The sequence below is a fragment of the Acanthochromis polyacanthus genome, chromosome 5 (genome assembly GCF_021347895.1).
Source record: "Acanthochromis polyacanthus isolate Apoly-LR-REF ecotype Palm Island chromosome 5, KAUST_Apoly_ChrSc, whole genome shotgun sequence".
Classification (NCBI taxonomy): Eukaryota; Metazoa; Chordata; class Actinopteri; family Pomacentridae; genus Acanthochromis; species Acanthochromis polyacanthus.
In genome coordinates this window covers 27,194,290-27,213,058 of record NC_067117.1, presented here as the reverse complement: position 1 = coordinate 27,213,058, position 18,769 = coordinate 27,194,290, and the positions used below count along the sequence as shown (strand labels likewise).

Genomic DNA, 18,769 nt, shown 5'->3' with positions numbered 1-18,769 from the left:
AGCTGGGTAAGCAAATTAAGCGCACCGTCTCTACTACCTGTAAAAATGGCCCTGGACCTGCGTGATGTTCCTAAGGGGAGTGTCTTTTCTTCGCTGTTCTAGTACATATCACGCATTTAGGCAGTTATTTTTTATTTAGGCCTGTTTGATACTTCCTTGCAATGGGTAGCCCATCTGCTCACGTGTCACCCGATTTACAAACTTTTTATCCTCATCCTGTTACTACACCTTGTTTTGTTGTGCTAATATGTAGCTGTAAACTCATTTGTGTCTGTAGGAGCTGCAGCCCTGCACACATATCAGGACACTCATTTTGCTTACCCAGCTGTCCAGGAATGATATTAGAATTTGTGCGCATGTTATACCTATTTTGTGGCCACAATTGATTTATTTTTTTACCATGTCACCAGAGGGACTCCGTACATCAGACAGCTGAGGAAAAGGTTGCAACAAAAAAAAAAACACGCAACTCTTGGTTATCACAGTCAACTCTAAACACAATCACGACAATATAGGGAAAAAAACCAAGAAACAAACAAAATCGAGTGCATTGAAAAAATAGGCCTAAAAACTGCATACACTGATGGTTTATAGACACTGGGGCACAGACACTGACACATTTCAAATGTAAAAGTTCCATATTGACCCTTTTTATAAAATTATATGCAAATTACAACAAAGTCCTATGCATCTCAACATTATTTTTTCAGCTTAAAGTGCTTTACTTCTTCCTGACTATTTAACCACCTGTTTTAACTCATTGCTGCTACACTCCAGCTTACATAGCTGTGAATGACTGAGACCATGACTTTCTATCACCTCTGATTTCCCCTCTAAGTGATCTTTTTACATAGAAATATCGCTGAATTCACATCACAGCTGTTGTTTGTAACTCGTGTATAGTGAGTTTATGAGACAACGATGGGGTCGTAAAATCTGTACTTTAGAGCAGCAGTTTGGAAAGGGCTCTGAAGTGACTTGGTTAACATATGGCCTCACTGTGATGTGTTTCAGCCATTATTTGATACTCATTCTGAAACTGACAACAGAAACAGAAAATGTATAAATGACAACAGCTTTATTGGGAGTTGTATTAAAATAGAGCGTATGTGAGCACAGAGAGCAGGAGAGAAACCAGCAAGTATAAAAATAGGCAGCATGGAAACACAGTGACCCACCCGGTGCTTGTTTACTGATTGTCCTTTGCATTACAGTTTCTACAAAGTTCTGATTCAAACTCTCACTGGCTTGTAAGCGATGTAGTTGAGAGAACTTGAGGAATGACAGATGTAAACGACTTCATAATAGCTTTAGTTTTACATCTTCAAGTGTGTTGCATCCACAAAACAAAGAATCATGCATTTTTACTGCTGTTTAATCATTGTGCTACTGTATCAGATGATGGTGGGCATAATTAATCGTAGCTCTTAAGACTTTATTTTATAAAGGTGCCATCCTATCAACACCTCATTGTCCTTGACTGAACACAAAATAGCTTAGAATATGGTAAATGCTATATACATGCTAATTTTAAACATTTTAAAACTACACCCAGCTGCCAGTCTATTGTGAACACTCCATCTTAGAATTATGGCTGGTTTCCTTGCTTAATACTACTTCTCATCTTTTAGTATGTCTAGAATTCTTCATGAATTTCCTCTCAAGTGACTCTTGAATTCTGGGACGAGGCCTTTGTGTGGTGGGTTGGAGTTCCCGCTCAGATGCAGCTTCTTCCGCCAGCGACTGTACTGAGCTCCAGCTGCAGAAGGTCTCCTGGGGATCACCAGCACACCCACCGACTTCTGTAGATGAAGAAGTTTATCCTGGAAAGTTTCTAAAGTTAATAACCTCAACAGCTAAGAGGTGGTTTTAACTTGCCCAAGAATGAGACAATCTTAACGTGCCCAATATTGACCAGCAGGTTTATTTTTTAGACTATCAGCTAAATTTCCACCCTGTCCAAATTTTTTTCTCCAGTGCAGAGTGGGAGTTTTTTTATGCTGCAAAGATTTACACCGTCTTAAATATCAACCATCTGGACCTTCAATCAAAACATATCAATAGTGGCCCTCGGTACTGAGGAACAGCTCAGACGGTTATAGGAAAATATCCACTTTTGGATGCTCTTAGACAGTTAAAATTTAGAGTATTTCTAGATGCTACAGTAGTTAGAGCTTTGTGCCTCATAGCCATCACAAGATACATCATCCATTGGTTTGTCAAATTTTATGATCAGAGCAGGTGAACTTTTAGCAGTATCAGTTGTATTATACTATTGACAGAAGAGGCACAAGAAAAGTAGAAATGCATTACAGCTTCCAAAACTTACTGTAGCCTAAAGCAACATTTCAGCTTCACCAGAGCTTCATCAGGCAATTGAGCAGATGAGACACAGCAAGTTATATTAAGATCTCAGCCGATACCCCCACAGTAGATTGTGAGGAAGAAAAGGAATTCCAGCATAGCATGGCAAGATGTGGCTTTAGTTCTTTGCTGGAGCCTTTCTACCAGTTTGGGAGTCACAACTCCTAATGTTGTAATTACCACTGAGGTCTCTGTAGAGTTCGCCTTCCACATCTGTTTCAGTTGTTCCTTCAGTCGTGGGCACTTTTACATCTTCTTCATGAAACTGTCAGCTGCCTCAGCTACCACAACTGCCCTCTTCTGTTCCTTGTTGACCACTATATTAGGTTGGCTGGTTTTGCCAGCAACCGTTGGTCTGGAACTTACAGTCCCACATGATCTTGTCTTCATTGTTCTCAACTACTTCGATGATGATTGTCTCAGCAGCCTCCTTGCACTGTCTGCACTTGAAGTCCTGTCTATGGTTCTGGTGCTCTGAGCTTGTTCTTATGCTGCCATCAACAGATGATCTGCGCTGTCCCGCAGACCAAACTGTTCTTGCCAAGAATGGGATTTCTTAATGTCAGAGACCTCCTCTATCTGCCAATTGTATGTCCCATGAGGGAACTTCTCTTCTCCTCCTATGGTCATCTTTCTGTTCTAGCTGGGTACCTGATGAGTGGTAGGACGTACATGTTGGATCTTATTGCTGCTACTGAGCTCGCTTCTTGGCACTTGTCTTATCCTCTGGAGGTATCTGACTGTTGCAGACCTCCTAGCATCCTCATTATAGCTCTATTTGGATTGCGGGGACCCAGATGCTTATAGCTATCCATTACGTTATCTTGCTTTCTCGTAACTCCACCCCCTCAGTCCGGATCTCCTCCTCTCTCTTTGCGATTTTACTTTCTCAAGGTTCAGGAATGTTGACTGACTGGTCAAGCATGCTACTTGTCAGTCTTAAAAACCACAAACACATTTTGCTTGTAGGTTTGCAACCCATGGAACAGCAACAAAAATCCCAGCTTTACTGTATATTTTTGCAAAGGACAACATTCAGACAGAATTTTAAAATGCCACACTTTTGATGCTTCAGTGGACAAGTTTTCTTCATCTCCCTGCTTTTAATCTGTCGGAAAGTTCCTGAAGGTTAAATGAACAAACTCTTGAATGAGTCCTTATTAGCCACATGTCTAGTGACTGGAAGTCTGCTGAAGTGTGCATGGTTTTCTATAGAGCAGAAAGTCCTCAGAGCATTGATCCAGTACCAACTACAAAGACACTATCATCAGATACCTCTGGAGATTAGACAGATGCCTCTGCTTGTTTTAAACTGTTATCTTTAGCGCTGTTGGGACAATAAATAATTGTGCAGTCAGGGCAACTGAAGCAGCAGCCGGGATAATATTATTAGTCATGTCATATTACACGCTATTCTATACCTAACATAAACATAGGAGGCCAAGGAAGAGAAGACAGAGTAACCAAACAGTTTTATAAATGTTACCCATGTGCTAAGATTCATGGGAATGCCGGTAAACTGAGCACTGCTTTCCCAGTGAAACCCCAAACTGCTGAAGGATGAGGAGTGGTGTCACCTTCCTCAGAAGCTTCATCTGGATGTAGACTGCATTTTGTACCAAACTCTAGAGGCAGCAGTGGAGCTAGAGTCAATTTTGCACTGCGGTACTGCTGGCTGTAGGTATACTACCACCCAGGCATCAGAGAAACATGGCACTTCTACTTCATCTTCATTACTTCATCTTCTATACGAGCTTAAATGATAGTCTGGGGATACTGTGTGGTCTTCTTGCGTCAATGCATCTCAAAAAAGACCAAAATGTACAGCGACTGCCTTCTTTGTTTTCTAAATTCTTTTACAACAAAGTGAACGCGCTGGTTCACAGAGCAGCATGTTCCTGAACTGTTAGTTTATACCATAAACACGCAAGTGGTAGTTTTACTTTGTACACTGTCCTGCTGCCATAAATACTCACTAAAGCAACAAATGTGTATTTATGCACAGGTGACATAAACATAGTCACCAGCAAACGCTCTACAGCTAAGTAGCATTTATGTCAAACTGTGTTTTAATTACATTACACTATAATTACAGAGTTCCTTTATTTTGGTTTGTTGTGGAAATGACGACAAAGGGAAAAACACAGAATCACAACAGGGTTATTCTTGAAATGAACATTTTTGCTGATGATGTTTGAATTTGAATATGCTGTGGGGTTTTTTTTTTGCAGTTTTTTGTTTGGTCGTAGTTTTGTAATTTACAAATATCCTTATCAATTTGCAAAATTCAATAGTTGACCCAATTATGCCAGTCGGAAGCCAATTTATGACTGACAAAGGCTGTTATCTTCTCCATTTCTCCACTGTCCGTTATAATATCCATTTAACCTGTCTTGAAGTATACAACTATAAAATAGAGTCTTAGTTTCTGTGGGCATTTCACGTTCAAATAAGTCTTGTAGAGCACTGTGTACCTCTCTCCAGAAATATTTAGCTACAGAACATTTCCATAAAGTATAGTAATGGTTTGCATTTTGATTAATGTCAATATGGTTTTAATGATGTTCTTACGTCATTTGTTTTCATGTCTGTGTGGCACAAATAACTATGAGTACAAAGTTGCTTGAAATTTATACTCATCAGACACAACATTAAAGCCACCTGCCCAGTATCATGTAGGTCCTCTGGTGCCGTCTGACCCGTCGTCGTGTGATACAGCACCTGTGAGGGTGTCTCATTTCCTGTGTTGGTAGATGCTGGGGATTTTGGGTCCCACAGATGCTCCATCACATTGGGATCTTGGGAGTTTTAATGCCGGGTAGGTAATTTTGGCTCTTTGTCATGTTTCTCAAGCTGTTTGTGAGATTTTTCCTCTGTATTCTGAGGTGTGTTTTGATACTTTTGGAGGCTGCTGTTGACAGGGAAGGTGTGCTTGGTTTGCAGAATTGAAATAGGTTGAAGTTGCATTCATATGGATGTTGGGACCAGAGTTTTCTCAGTAGAATATTACTTTCTGACAGGGTATTTAATGTAATTAAGGTAATAATGTTCAGCTGCCCCCGAGTTTGAATGTTTCAGCTGATTCATGTATCATTCAGGACACATTGCATTTGTACACGATATTATCGGAGTGTGTGGTAATGCAACTGATATGAATTCACTCAAAGCAGTTATGTTTAAAAAAAGCAAATGAGAAAGAAGAGATTTTAAATATCAGGTGATGAATGTTTTTTTTAAAGTAAAAAGTCTTTGTTACATGAACATTCATCCATACACCGCTTTATCCTCACTCGGGTCGCGGGGGGGTGCTGGAGCCTATCTCAGCTGACTCGGGCAAAGACAGGGGACACCCTGGACAGGTCGCCAGTCTGTCACAGGGCTACATATACAGACAAACAATCACACTCACATTCATACCTACGGGCAATTTAGAGTTATCAATTAACCTCAGCATATTTTTGGACTGTGGGAGGAAGCCGGAGAAAACCCACGCATGCACAGGGAGAACATGCAAACTCCATGCAGAAAGATCCCAGGCCCACCCCGGGAATCGAACCAGGGATCTTCTTGCTGCAAGGCGAAAGTGCTAACCACTACTCCACTGTGCAGCCGTTGCATGAACAACAATAGGTTAAAAAAAAAACCCACTTAAGTTTCTAAAAAAAATAGTAATTATAGCAGCATGGTGAACAGATTGTTAGAATTACTACATCTGTAGTCAATATAGCTGCAATATAATAAAATGGCACAATAAAAAATGTACTGCTTAGGTGCTTTAAAGCCTTTGAGTCTTTCATTTGCAGGATTTGTGTGTTTTTTGAGCGTAAAACGTTGCAGTTTCTGACATATATTTTTATTTACAAAAGCATGAATATTCCTGGAAAATCCAAGGTTTAATGCCACTACAAATTGCCGTTGTGAGTACTTTGGCAAAGTTTTGAAGCTCAGAGGCTTCCTTGTTTTATGGCACTTATCTAGGTTGTTTTTTCCTGACTTGCTTGTGTTGTATTTACACTCGGATGCACGTCTCTTTGGATAAGAGTGTCTGCTGAATGAAATTGTAGAACTGTAGAGTTGTAGAATGATTTCCAGTGACACATTTATTTGTATTAAGTCACAGATGCATTTGAAGAAACCCTGGTTTGATTGTTGATCACCTGCTCCCCTCGCTCTGACTCTGCCTGCTAAACATCACATTTCTCTCACTGGAATCCAAACACTCTATTGAACACACAGTAATGCTGACAGCTGTTAAAACAGGCTGCAAGGGCAAGACAGGATTCATGGGCGAATTTCACAGAAACCGTCTCCTGATGTCTCCTCACTGCTTTATGTTTCAGGAATAAAGATGTGCATCATCTTATGTAACTCATGGAAACCTGTAACAAAATCCAGATCCATTCAATGTCATTATGTCATTTGATAGGGATGTTTCTGTATTTTCCAGTGAGCAGGAGCCCAGATGGAAAGTTGCCACGTCAAGTCTGAGGATCTCCAGCTGAGAAGCTGAAGAGCGAAAGATGATGCAACCAAATGGATCAATACAGGATTCTTAGCAATGACGGGGAAAGCTATCTCAATCTTGACTTTGAGTTGGAGCATTTATTTGGTAAGTGCATCTATAAGTTTATTATCAGATGGCAGTAGCTCAGAGAGGTTTAGGTTTGCAATACCATTAGCTTTGATATCCCCGCTGCCTTCTGTTTAAATAGCTGCACCCTGCTGGATGGAGATTTTCATACTTCTTCCAACTTTCTGTCACAATCATGAACCGCTGCCTCCAGATGCTGATAAGATGTAATCTTGGAGCTCCTCCTTACTCTACAAGCCAGTCTGGATTACATTTAAATCTTTGAAGTAGATTTTGCTACCATGATTATGATCATTTCTTCTGTGCTCCTTCAAATTACAAAACCTTTTTCTGGCAGTATACAGACATGCATCTCTCCTGGGAGAAGACATAAGCTACAGAAGGACTTTTATCAAAGCTTGGTGCTGAAAGATTAATCTGAAAGGCTAAATAGTGAATCATCTACAAAGAAATGCATTCAACAAACATGCAGGACTGGGGACGTCTCCATTTAAGATTGATACTAAACATGAAATGAGATGGAACACAGATTCAGGACATGGAAAGAGATTGGACAAAATGGTGATGCCTCAAATACAACCAAAGAACAGAGTTGGAGAAAATAACATAACACTTCCCTTCATGTTAACATGATTTCTGAAATTTAAAGCTTTCAGTCTTTATCTCTACATGGCGGTAGAGGTGACAGTATGGTCCATCACTCTGGTCTAGGCTGAAATATCTCCAGAACAATTTGGATTTCTATAACATTTGGCACAGATATCCAAAGTCTCCAGATGATGCATCACAATTACCTTTCTCTTTTTAACATGCAACTGTTCACATTTAGCTCAGTGCACTGCATGTTGTACCTCACAGGGACACATAGCATGGTTTTAAGTCTTGCTCCACTGTTTTTGACTAATACAAGAGGTCATAGCTAAACAGGAGCTGTGAAATGTTGCTTGTATAGCAGTTGCATCTACATTTTTGCCGGGTTGTATGGGTGTACCCTCAAAATGTACATAAATATGTGGAAATGAAAAAAAAAGCTCTCAAATGAGGGTTTGCAAGCTAAATTTGACGCGTTATAAAGTGTTAAAGAGACCATCATATTTGTAGTATTCAGATCCTTTTCCTCAGTAAAAGTACCAATTTCATACTCTATCAAGAGTAAAAGTATGGTGATGATAATGTGCATAAAGATTAAAAAACAAAAGTACTCATAATGCAAAGACATATTCCTTTGTGACAATTGTACTGTTGCGTATCCAGTCATTGGATTTTTATCATTCTTCCATTACTGAAAAGGCAAGATTTTGCTGATGTAGATGGTTATGGTGATTTTCAGTCCCATCCTCAAAATATAATAAGAAATAAAAATTAAGAATCATAATCCCTTTGTGTGTGTGGGACAGGACATATGTGAGACATTGCGCTGATAGAACGAGGATCAACAAGCCTACACACAGGTGAAAATGGATTAATAGGGTGCTATTTTAAATAAAGTGAAAGACAATGCATAAAATAAACTAGAAGATCTATAGAATAAACACAGAAAGTAAAAAAGTGCAGCCTGCTCCCACCATTAAGTACCTGTTTGCAAGATTTAAAAATCATCTCATTTACTGATGTAGGTAAACCCTTCAAATTGCAAACATAATTTTGATTAGTTCAGTTGACATAATGTTTATAATTGCATTAGTTGAATATTGTGTGCAACAGAAACACATTAAAAACTGAGTCAAGTTGAGATAAGTTTATTAAGTTGGTTGGTACCTTAACTTTTATTCACCTTGATGTCAGGATTTAACATTCCTGGACAGTCAAGACTATAAATTAAAAATATATGATTGTAGACAAAAAAGCAAATTCTTCTAAATCATTGTAATTTGTTGGTTCAACATCATTTCATTACATGCATTAAGAACTCAAAAAGACTGATGCAAACTGTTGCACTGAGCCCAATTAGTTTTTAGACTGTAGAAAGGGCTCATGCATTATATGAGGAACAAAGCATATTGAAAATTGCTCATAATGGTCCATATATAAGCTGTGTTTTACACTGCAAACAGAGCATGTAGTTAAAAATCCTGCAGCTGTAAAAAGACAGCATAGCTCTGCTGCGTGGCTTTTTCGTCTCTGGGGCATCTTACATCTTAACAAGGTCTAACCTGAGTGAATGACAAAAGTTTATACACCTGGTGGCAATTATACTCATGCAAAGAGACCGTTATAGAAAGCTGAGTGTGTGAGTTACTGGTTGGGACCCCTGGTTGTGGATTTTGGGGGCAGAGCTAAATTCAAATCTGCTCTGCTTTAACACACGCCTCATTTCAGCTGCGCCAGTCTGCTCCGGGTTCCTGCGCAGAGCAAGAACACACACAGGATGCTGCAGGAGGAAATAAAGTAGCTTTTGTTCTGACTTTTTTTCTTGGAAATATGATGTTTCCTTGCAGAAATGATGGATGCAATAGACTCCATTGATCCGTACAGCCGACCAGCGCGCAGGACACAATGGATAGTCAGCACTCTGGCGTACCACTACGGACTGGACCGGGGAGTGGAGAACGAAATTATAGTCCTGGCCACCGGCTTGGATCAGTACTTACAGGAGATTTTTCACCACATGGACTACCAAGGTGGAGGCAAAATCCCCGTGGAGGACTTTAACATCTTGTGCGAAGTTTTGGGACTGAACAAAGACTCGGAAGACACAGAATGCGCCGGAGTTTTGGATAACCTACCCAGCGAGCTCACCTTCAGGCACTTCCACGCAAAACTGTGCGGATACTTCAGCACCAAGGCCGGGTGTCAGTATGAGAACGGCCGGCTGCTGGTCGGGATGGACAGCGAGCACATAGAGACTCAGATCCGCCTCAGGAGCCCTCTGAAGCGGCGAGAGAAGCTGCTGTCGGTGGGAGCAGGCGGCCGGTCCTCCCCTTCCCCGGAGGGACGGCACGCCTCCGGCTGCAGGCTCGGCTCCTGCACCCGGGAGTGCTACGAGGAGATCGTGGCCCTGGAGGAAGCGGAGGACCGGATCACCAAGCTGGAGGATGAGAATGCGAGTTTGAGGGAGTTGATTGAGGATATGAGAGCTGCGCTTCAGAGCAGTGATGCCCGATGTTTGGCTCTGCAGGTGAGAGAGCTGGAGCTTTGGTTCTGTGCGTAAAGCGTCAGGCCTTAACTGGGGGGGATCACCAAACTTTAATAGAGGTTGCCTCCAATCAATCACTGCCACCAACACCCAGTGCTGTTATTAATGTCTTACACGTGACCTATAAAGCATTAATTATGGTTTGTAACTGATAATACAGTTTTTATAAATGCTGCCTCATTAGAAATAGGTGGGATTACCAACAGGTAATGTGTGGCCCCAAACCCTGAGGGACCCCAAGAGCCACAGATTAATCTTTCTTCACTGGATGTGGCCATTTTTAATAGTTGCAGACGGATTAGATTAAATGAGATTAGATTCAACTTTATTGGCATTGTACAGAGTAGTAGTATAGAATAGTAGTAGAATAGAAAATAAATACTTTATTGATCCCCAAGTGGACATTCTGTAGTTACACTAGCAAGCAAAAAGAGTAAAGAGACCACCACCACAACAGAAAAGATATAAATATAAGAGAAAAATATGCTAAGTTATAAATGCACAATAATGAGCAAAATGGATAGAAATGTGCTGAATTGAAAAGTGCTCAATAAAGTACTCAAAAATGCCGTCTAGCTTCTAACAGGAAAAGCAAAGCAGCAGTAAAGTGCATTATTTACAGTGTGGTATAAACAGTATGTTACAGTATAAACAGAATGAGCAGCATGCACAGAGCGCTATGAAGATACTCGTATATAAATATATAGATACAATATAAAATAGATCTTTGAATTCTGCAGGTAGAGATGAATATTGGTATAAGCAGAATAAACTGCATAAATTGTGTGAATAGTATAAACTGTATAAACAGGATAAATGCTATGAGATATATGCAGAATATATACAGGAATAGTATAAACAGGTCAGGTATCATTAAGGAACTTACACCACTAAATATCATCGAAGATTAGTGATGGATTAGTACACTTTATAAGACTTTATTTTGATTACAAAAGCACCAGTTAAAACTTATTAAGTATTGGGCTGGTGCTGGTTGCCCGAGACTTAATGAGAACTTCACAGGGTTTGTATTCAGACAACAGTAAAGTCGTGGGTCAGTAATTCAGCCCTGGTCTTCTGCAGTTCTAAATGTTCGCAAGATATTATGTTTTTAAGATGCTCCATCAGGTCTGTAGATTCAAGTATTACTAAGTTGTTACACAGATTCCAGCCCACGCTCCCTGCAGCCCCTTAAAGAGAGTAAGTGGTCTTTGTGGGGGTGTTGAGCTGCAAGTGTATGCTGGAGGAAGGTAAATGCAGCTGCAGAAAGTTTCACTTTTCATGAGTGTTCACAGCAGTATTTATTTATGTTAAATTAAGGCGTAACATACAGCTTATAACCCCAGTGCCTGTGGCTTATAAATCACTGCTATCCCTAGATGCAGACATGATATCATACCCTTTAACGACACTTATAATAGTGACAAAAACTGCTTCACACCTTTTAAATGAATTAACTGATTTAATTTAATTAATCGATAATAAAAGTATTAAAATGCCCTGCTTAGTTATATATGCTTCATTAGAAAATATATGACCCTTTGTTGATGATTTTATTAACATTTACAACTACAAAATTAATGTATATTAGATAGCAAAAGGTCCAATATCCTTCAATGATTACTTTTAACTGCTGATCACTGTTCAAAAGTCACTCTTATTAGTGACTTATAAATAATCTAGAAATAAATCTCTTATTTTCAGCTTTTAAATCTTGCTAATATTGTACTTGCTCAGCCATATTTCTGTATTTTTAGGGATTATCTTGATCTAGTCACCTCTTGTTGTTCCCCTTTTCTCCAGGTAGGACTGTGGAAAAGCCACTCCAAACATAGACCAGAAGACGGCTGCTTTCTTGCCCACCAGAAACAAGCCGCCCAGAAAAGTGTGGCCAGCACCAACCTGAAAAGCAGCACCTACACCGAGCTGAAGAGCTTGCAGAACATCATCCACGAGATCGAGCTGCTTCGTAGCTCGAGAGACCTTCAGGTAGAGGAAGCCATGCTGTCTAATCAGAGACTGGAGAAGGAACTGTGGAGCTCTAAAGAGGCCGTGGCCGCTCTGGAGGACTGTAACCAGGCTCTGAAGAGGGAGCAGGTGGGCATGAGGAGGAAGGTGGAGGAGGCCAGGCAGGCGCTGGTCAGTGGACTGGGGAAAGTGAAGGAACTGGAAGCCAAGGCCAGTCATGTGCCAACACTGCAGAGGCATATCCTCCAGCTGGAGTCAGAGCTGCTCTTCTACAGGTAAAAACACTGGAAACTCACATCCACATTTTGCATTTTGGCATCTACAAACACTGCTTTTTAGAATGCTTTGGCAGTAGTATAATAAGACACATTACCACAGTTTAGGAATTTGTCAACACTCCTCGACACCCACTGCACCATCTTGACTGAGTTGCCATTTTATTCTGGCTTCGTGTTTAACTGGATTTTTGTTGGTTTTGAAAAGTTGGAGAAACAGATGCATAACAGAGTTGATTACTTCTTCACAAATAAGTGTGTGTATCTAACAAACATGTTGAAGGCATTTATACAGTGCAACATATTCAGTTTTGAAATCCTGCTTTCAAGCTGACAGCCTTTTCATTGCTACATTTCTTGGTGTGTTCCAGCCACCAGTTGTCAGTCAGCAGAACAGCCTGAAACCTGTAGCAAGAATGTGTGTCATTGCCAGCGTGTTTGTGCCCATCACAAACAAATGATAAGAAACCTGACACGGGAGTGAAAGACGTACAGTCATTTGAATGAAACCTGTGCACCTGATACATAAGTCAACAAGGTTTTCTAGCTTGTGGGTTTGGTTCTGTGCTGTGCCATGCTGCACATTTGCAGTATTGTTTTCTGAGCAGGCCTCGTCCAAAAGTTATCCAAAAATTCTTCATGGAAAGGAACATCCACAAAGAGACACAAAATACTACAAAGACACACTAAAGTACCACAAAGAGACACAAAATAACCACGAGACATAAAACTACAACAAAGATGCGAAACAGCTACAATTAGAGAGTGAACTACCACAAAGAGACACAGAATAACCACAGACACAAAACAACGAAGGGACACAAAACTGCCAGAAAGAGACACAAAACTACAATAAAGAGACACAAAGCGACCACACAGAGACCCAACACCACCCCAGAGAGCCACAAAACTACCACAAAGAGTTGCATTATAGTCTCAAAGAGGCACAGAACAACAAGAAAAAGACAAAACCACAGTAGACACAAAACTACAACAGAAAGATGCAAAGCTACCATATAAAGAGACACAAAACTTCCCCAGAGAGACAAAAGACAACCATAACGAGACAAAAAACTTATCTTGTTTGCAGCTGGTGTCATGTGTGATGTCATGCAGACACACCTTTTATAGTAGCTTCATACTGGAAGAATATTTTGGGGGATTTTTCCGTTGCAATACTGCAGGTGACCACTGGGGAAGCATGCACCTGGACTGAGTGTCCAGCATAGAAACGCTGCTTAATAGCATTTCTAGTGGCCACTGACACTTAACAGCTATAGTCTTTAGCAAAAACGATACCAGACATATGTAAATGTCAGTCTTGAACCAGGCTAATGCTATACATGGTCACAGCATAAACATACCTCAGTATGCTTCAGAAGGCTTGCTGCATCATGTCTCAACACCTAAAATCATCTTTTTAACAGCTGAACAGAGGTAGCATACAACTATTGTTGTAACTTTCCAAGCCACCAATCCCACAATGAGATTTTTGCACCAATTGGTCGGGTGTTTGGAGACAAGTAGGCAAGATTTCCTCCATCTTCCAACTTCCTCCACCACTCTAGGTGTGTACAGCTAAGTACACAATGAAAAGTTTTCTTTGAGAAGCAACTATCCAAAAGTCTGATCTGCTATAACCATTTGTGCAAGAAACTGCGTTTTTGGAGAAAGATCGAATATGCAGTTTGGCAGCAGGTGTAAAGGTTTTTGGCTTTGGATGTCACATTATTTAAACTAGCTTGTGTGAGACGAAGACAGGGCCACTGAGGATAGTGAAGCCCTGACTTCTTTTTTGTCTGGAAACTTTTACGAAATACAATTTACAGACAGGAAACCAAATGAAGAGAGTAAATATGAACAAATAGCTAGAACAATAGCAGGATTTCCATCCAAATGTAGTGCAGATTTAACAGAATTTTGAGAAAATACACAAAAACAACTGCTTTACTAAATGCTACATGATGCCCATTTCTGTCCAGTGTCATTGGTGCTTGAGCTGATTGGCCAGGATAGACAGCTGATGGAGTTAATAAATCAACAACATGAAGTAATTAAAATAATTATTTTTGATTTTTTGATTTTACATTAGTGTTGGAAAGAAATACCACAGCAAGGTCGCAAACAGAGAGCATAAATTACACATAAACCTCTATTAGGTTCAATCATTGGTCAAATCCAGAGCAAAACAAGTGTCAGACAGTTCACTGTGTCATGTGAAACAAAGGTTTGGTTTGGCAGGTTATTGCATTTGGGGGGGCCTTTGTGGCTAGAATCAACCGTAATGAATTCTAATTCCCTCTACGGTAGAATAAAATGACTCTGTTTACCTCTGGCTTCATGCCTGGAAAGCTCTGCCATGCTATTTGTGAAGGCTTGATGTGGTTTACTGTTCTAATTTTCAGCCTTGTTGTGCTTTAGTTTATTGAACAGGCTTCATGTGTGGCAGGCCGGTCCTGCCTGAGCGCCGCTACTGTTGGGAACTATTCATTTTGGTGGAAGTAAGGGTGTAATTGGACTTCTAAAGTACAAAGCCATTGGTTTAATGTTTATCTCTGTGTCTGTTGTCTCTGCTCCAACCATATAATCAGTGTCTGCAGGTCTGGCTTTCTTAGATAGCAGATGTCTCTAAATGCTTGTAACATCTACATAATGCTGCTCTTATGGAGTCTAAGACAGAGTCATGGACAACTGGAGCTGTAAAAGTAAAGTCCCTACCACTACCTGATTCTAAATAACATATTTAGTAACCACAATACCTTTGCTTTAACCCTAAATTCCACTAATCTATGCAGACTGCATTCCAAAGTCTTTTCACTGCCCTTCCATTGATGCCCTAATGGCAAATAATTCAACACCACAAAGGCAAGAGAAAGCGCCATTGAGTGCAACCTCAACAGACTGACTGTTCTCATCAGTCTCTGCTCACTTCTTTCTCTCTGCTCCCAAATGAACAATACCACATAGGCTCCCCCATCCTATGGATCTTAGCAACCGAGCCCCATGAATATTTCCCCAGAAGGCCTGAATGCTAGTCACATCCTATCCAAGCACACTGTTAGAGAGGAGAGTTCCAGGTGAGGTGTTATTAATATTTGAATAACGTAGTGAATTTTTGGACTCTTTTTATGTCTTACTTGAAAACTCTGCACTTAGTTTAATTGCTCTTGAAACATGCTGTTACAATGTAAAATGTCACGGATCATATGGGATAGAAGTGCAGTGGTATGTCATGGTATGTTTTGCTGAAATGATCAACAGTAACTTTACTCCCATGGCTTGTTTTTAAAATGCTCAACCGTAAAAGATCCAAACAAGATATCAACCCATTTTTGGGTAAAAAAAGCTTTACATTTTTGTTATTTATTTTATTTTATTTTATTTTATGTCGTGTGTCCTGAGTAAAACTGTATCTATACATTTCTCTAAGACTATGGCTAAAGTTGTGTCATTCACCTCTCATTTTCTAAACACCGCTTTCATTTTCTATGCACCGCTTCATCCTCTGTAGAGTTGCGGGGACTGAAAATTTGAATTTTAGCAAACTATTTGATTAGAAATGTAATTAATTAAAAAAACGAACAATGAAGCCTGGCAAAAATGCATATGTATTTCAGTGTGTGCTGGAATTGTGGCTTTTTTTAAATTAAATTTCAAATTTCTGAACAAAATTCTATAATAGAAGCTACCTAACAGTGCTTTTAGAATGCACACATAGAAGTGAAATAGGGCTAAGTAGACATGCTGTGTAATTAACCCTTGTCAGACATATAACCTCATCAAAAATATATCGACAGCCGTGATGGAGCTCAGGACTCAATCTGAAGACCATCACTGTGTAAAAAAAAAAAAATTGATTATAGATTATAACCTGTGACTTTATATGTGACCAACTCTGACACAGTAGGATTGCCGTATCAACTTCTACATCAAGGTTCAGCCATTAAGCTCACATGTCCAGATAACATTATTACATATCTGGCATTTGTATACAGTGAAACAGCTGGAAAATCAGTGGAAAATTCTGTAAGGTCTGATCATTTTAACAGTGCAGAGACATCCTGTCCTGATAAACACTAACCAGACTCCAAACCAGAGCAGCAAAGATGCCATGTTGATGTATGGCTGCAAAGAACACCAGCAGACAATGAGAAGTCTATATCTATATAAGGACAAAAAAATCCAGTAATGATAAAATGAAATGCAGTTTTTAAACATTAAAATCACATTTAGATACGAGCATTGTCTACAGTGCATTTTGTTTTAAACAACTGATTATATATTCAGTAAGCACTAGAACTGCAAACACATAAATATCTGTGTATTTAGCCTTAGCACAGTAAATACGGAGGTATAGCTTGCAGCACGTTAGCTTAGCAAATCATAAAACAGGAAAGATCTGCAATAATTATGTTTAGAACAGTAAATATGGTGCTACAGGCAGAAGTTAGCTTAGCAAAGCATATAAACTGCAGAGAGAAATATCTACAAAACGCTAATCCACAGAATAGCCCTAGTGCAATAAATGTGAAAATACAGCCAGTAGCCACTTAGCTTAGCACAGCACAAAGACTGAAAACGGAGGGAGTAGCTAGCCTAGCTCATCCATTAGTAGCAAACACATCATTAGCATAACCTATACAGTTTCTTGTATTAATAGTGAGCTGCAGAGTTTCTGCACAAAGACGACCTTAGTGCAATAGCTACATGTGAAGCTACAGCTAATAGCCACTTAGCTTAACACAACACGAGGCCTAAATACCTGCTCTTTTCACTAATAGCAAGCACATTGTTGGATTAACCTTTACAATTTTTGTTTGTTTGTTTTATATTAATGTAGTGAGCTAGTTTCTGCAATTTTTATTGCATTTGCACAGAGCCAGGCAAGCAAAGCTAAGCTAGCAAACTGCTCTACAGAACTTTCTATTCAGAGTGCTGTCATCTGTCATTCGAGTGGTACCAATCTTCTCAGTCTAATTTTTGGCAGCAGAGCCAACAAGCATTTTCTTCCAAAATATGGAGTTCTTCCTGTACTGATTAATTTTTCTGTTTTTTTAAAAACATTTGGTAATGTTCAGTTTCTCAGCTGCAAAATCCCCTTTCAACTTTCCATCAACTTCCCAGCAGAGGTCTGTTTTAAAAAATGTGGTCTTTGGTATGAAACTTCATCGGTGTGTGGGTGTTGTTGCATAACATGTCTGTGATTGCTTTGGATTGAATGCGAGAAGCGAGCAGAGAGTCAGATGGGAGCCGCGCCTTCAATGGGACTTAATCAGCACAGGAAAGTCTTTGTGTAGCTGCGGTCATCTGAAAGTGTTACTCTCAGTTCTGTATTTCTTTATAGCTCCAGAAGGTAAAAGGGAGCCTAAATCAGTCACTGCAGTCTATAGAGCTCTGTGGGCCAGAGGGATTAGACAATAGGAAGCACAGCAAGGGAAACAAAAAGAGATGAGGGGGAGGAAAGCCTACCATCTGGAGGAAGAAGCAAACACTCAACTGTTTGTTCATGAAATGATGGACATGTTTTCCAAGGCCTGCAGGAGAGGAATGGCTTCATTCATCTTTCCACCTTCTATTTGTGCACCAAAGAAAAGACTCAGAGTGGGGAGTCAAAATCACCTATTAAAAGTGAACTTTGGTCATGTTTCATTCAGAGCTTCTTTGGTTTTATTATCCCCTTGATTCCTGGTGTCTCATTCTATATAGTCCAGGAATTTCTAGACCGATACCCATGCGACCTAAGTGTGCAAGTTTAAAACTCGCTTTTCGTTTTAACAGCGTGCCTGCAGACTTCTTCTCTGTATGGCTCTAACCCCGGGCCCTCTGAAGGCAGGCCCCAGGGGAAGCATAATCTCCCGGCCTTTTCATGCTCCCTGCATGGTGCCTGGAGGCGGAGGGGAGAGGAGGGTTCTGCAGACCATTTATCTGCCTCGGCACAAGAGCTGCAGCATTGTGCGGAGCAGGTGCTGTCACGGCACTCCTACCCTTTAAATAACGTGGAAAGGACACACTCGAGGGATGTCTGTGGCATTCTGCTACTGCCGTCTTACTGTTGTTCTTGAACAGCCTTCAAAAACCCCCATGCTGCCAAGTGGTCTCATTTTCACACTGAACTGCTGCCTCGCTCTGCCTCTCTCGGGTTTGAAAGTATGCTGACATCAGCAGAAATACATCACACACAAAATATCTTATAAACTCATGCCACCCACCCTCACTGGACTTTTCTCCCACTGCTTTTAATACCCTTGCTTGTTTGACTTTGGGGCTTTCTTTGCACTTTGCTTGCAAAGGAAAGCTTAACCACCCTCTGTAAATGTTACTCGCATTGGTTTTTGGATTAAGTTCTCAACTAGTACTAAACAATAATCACATCCCTGAAGCTGCTTTATTTGCTCCTCAGAGACCGACTCATTGTAGGACCCAAGAGGACTTGAT

The 18,769-nt window shown here is 40.2% G+C and overlaps 1 protein-coding gene across 1 annotated transcript in view; it reads left to right on the top strand.

Annotated features, from left to right (window-relative positions):
• Positions 1 to 1,599: 1,599 nt before the first annotated feature.
• efcc1 (EF-hand and coiled-coil domain containing 1) overlaps positions 1,600 to 18,769 on the top strand; it is a 28,125-nt gene continuing 10,955 nt past the window's right edge. Inside the window, 3 exon segments of the mRNA XM_051948524.1 lie at positions 1,600 to 6,973; positions 9,394 to 10,073; positions 11,895 to 12,334. Of these exon segments, the coding sequence (XP_051804484.1) occupies positions 6,898 to 6,973; positions 9,394 to 10,073; positions 11,895 to 12,334 (1,196 nt within the window). The 5' untranslated portion in view covers positions 1,600 to 6,897.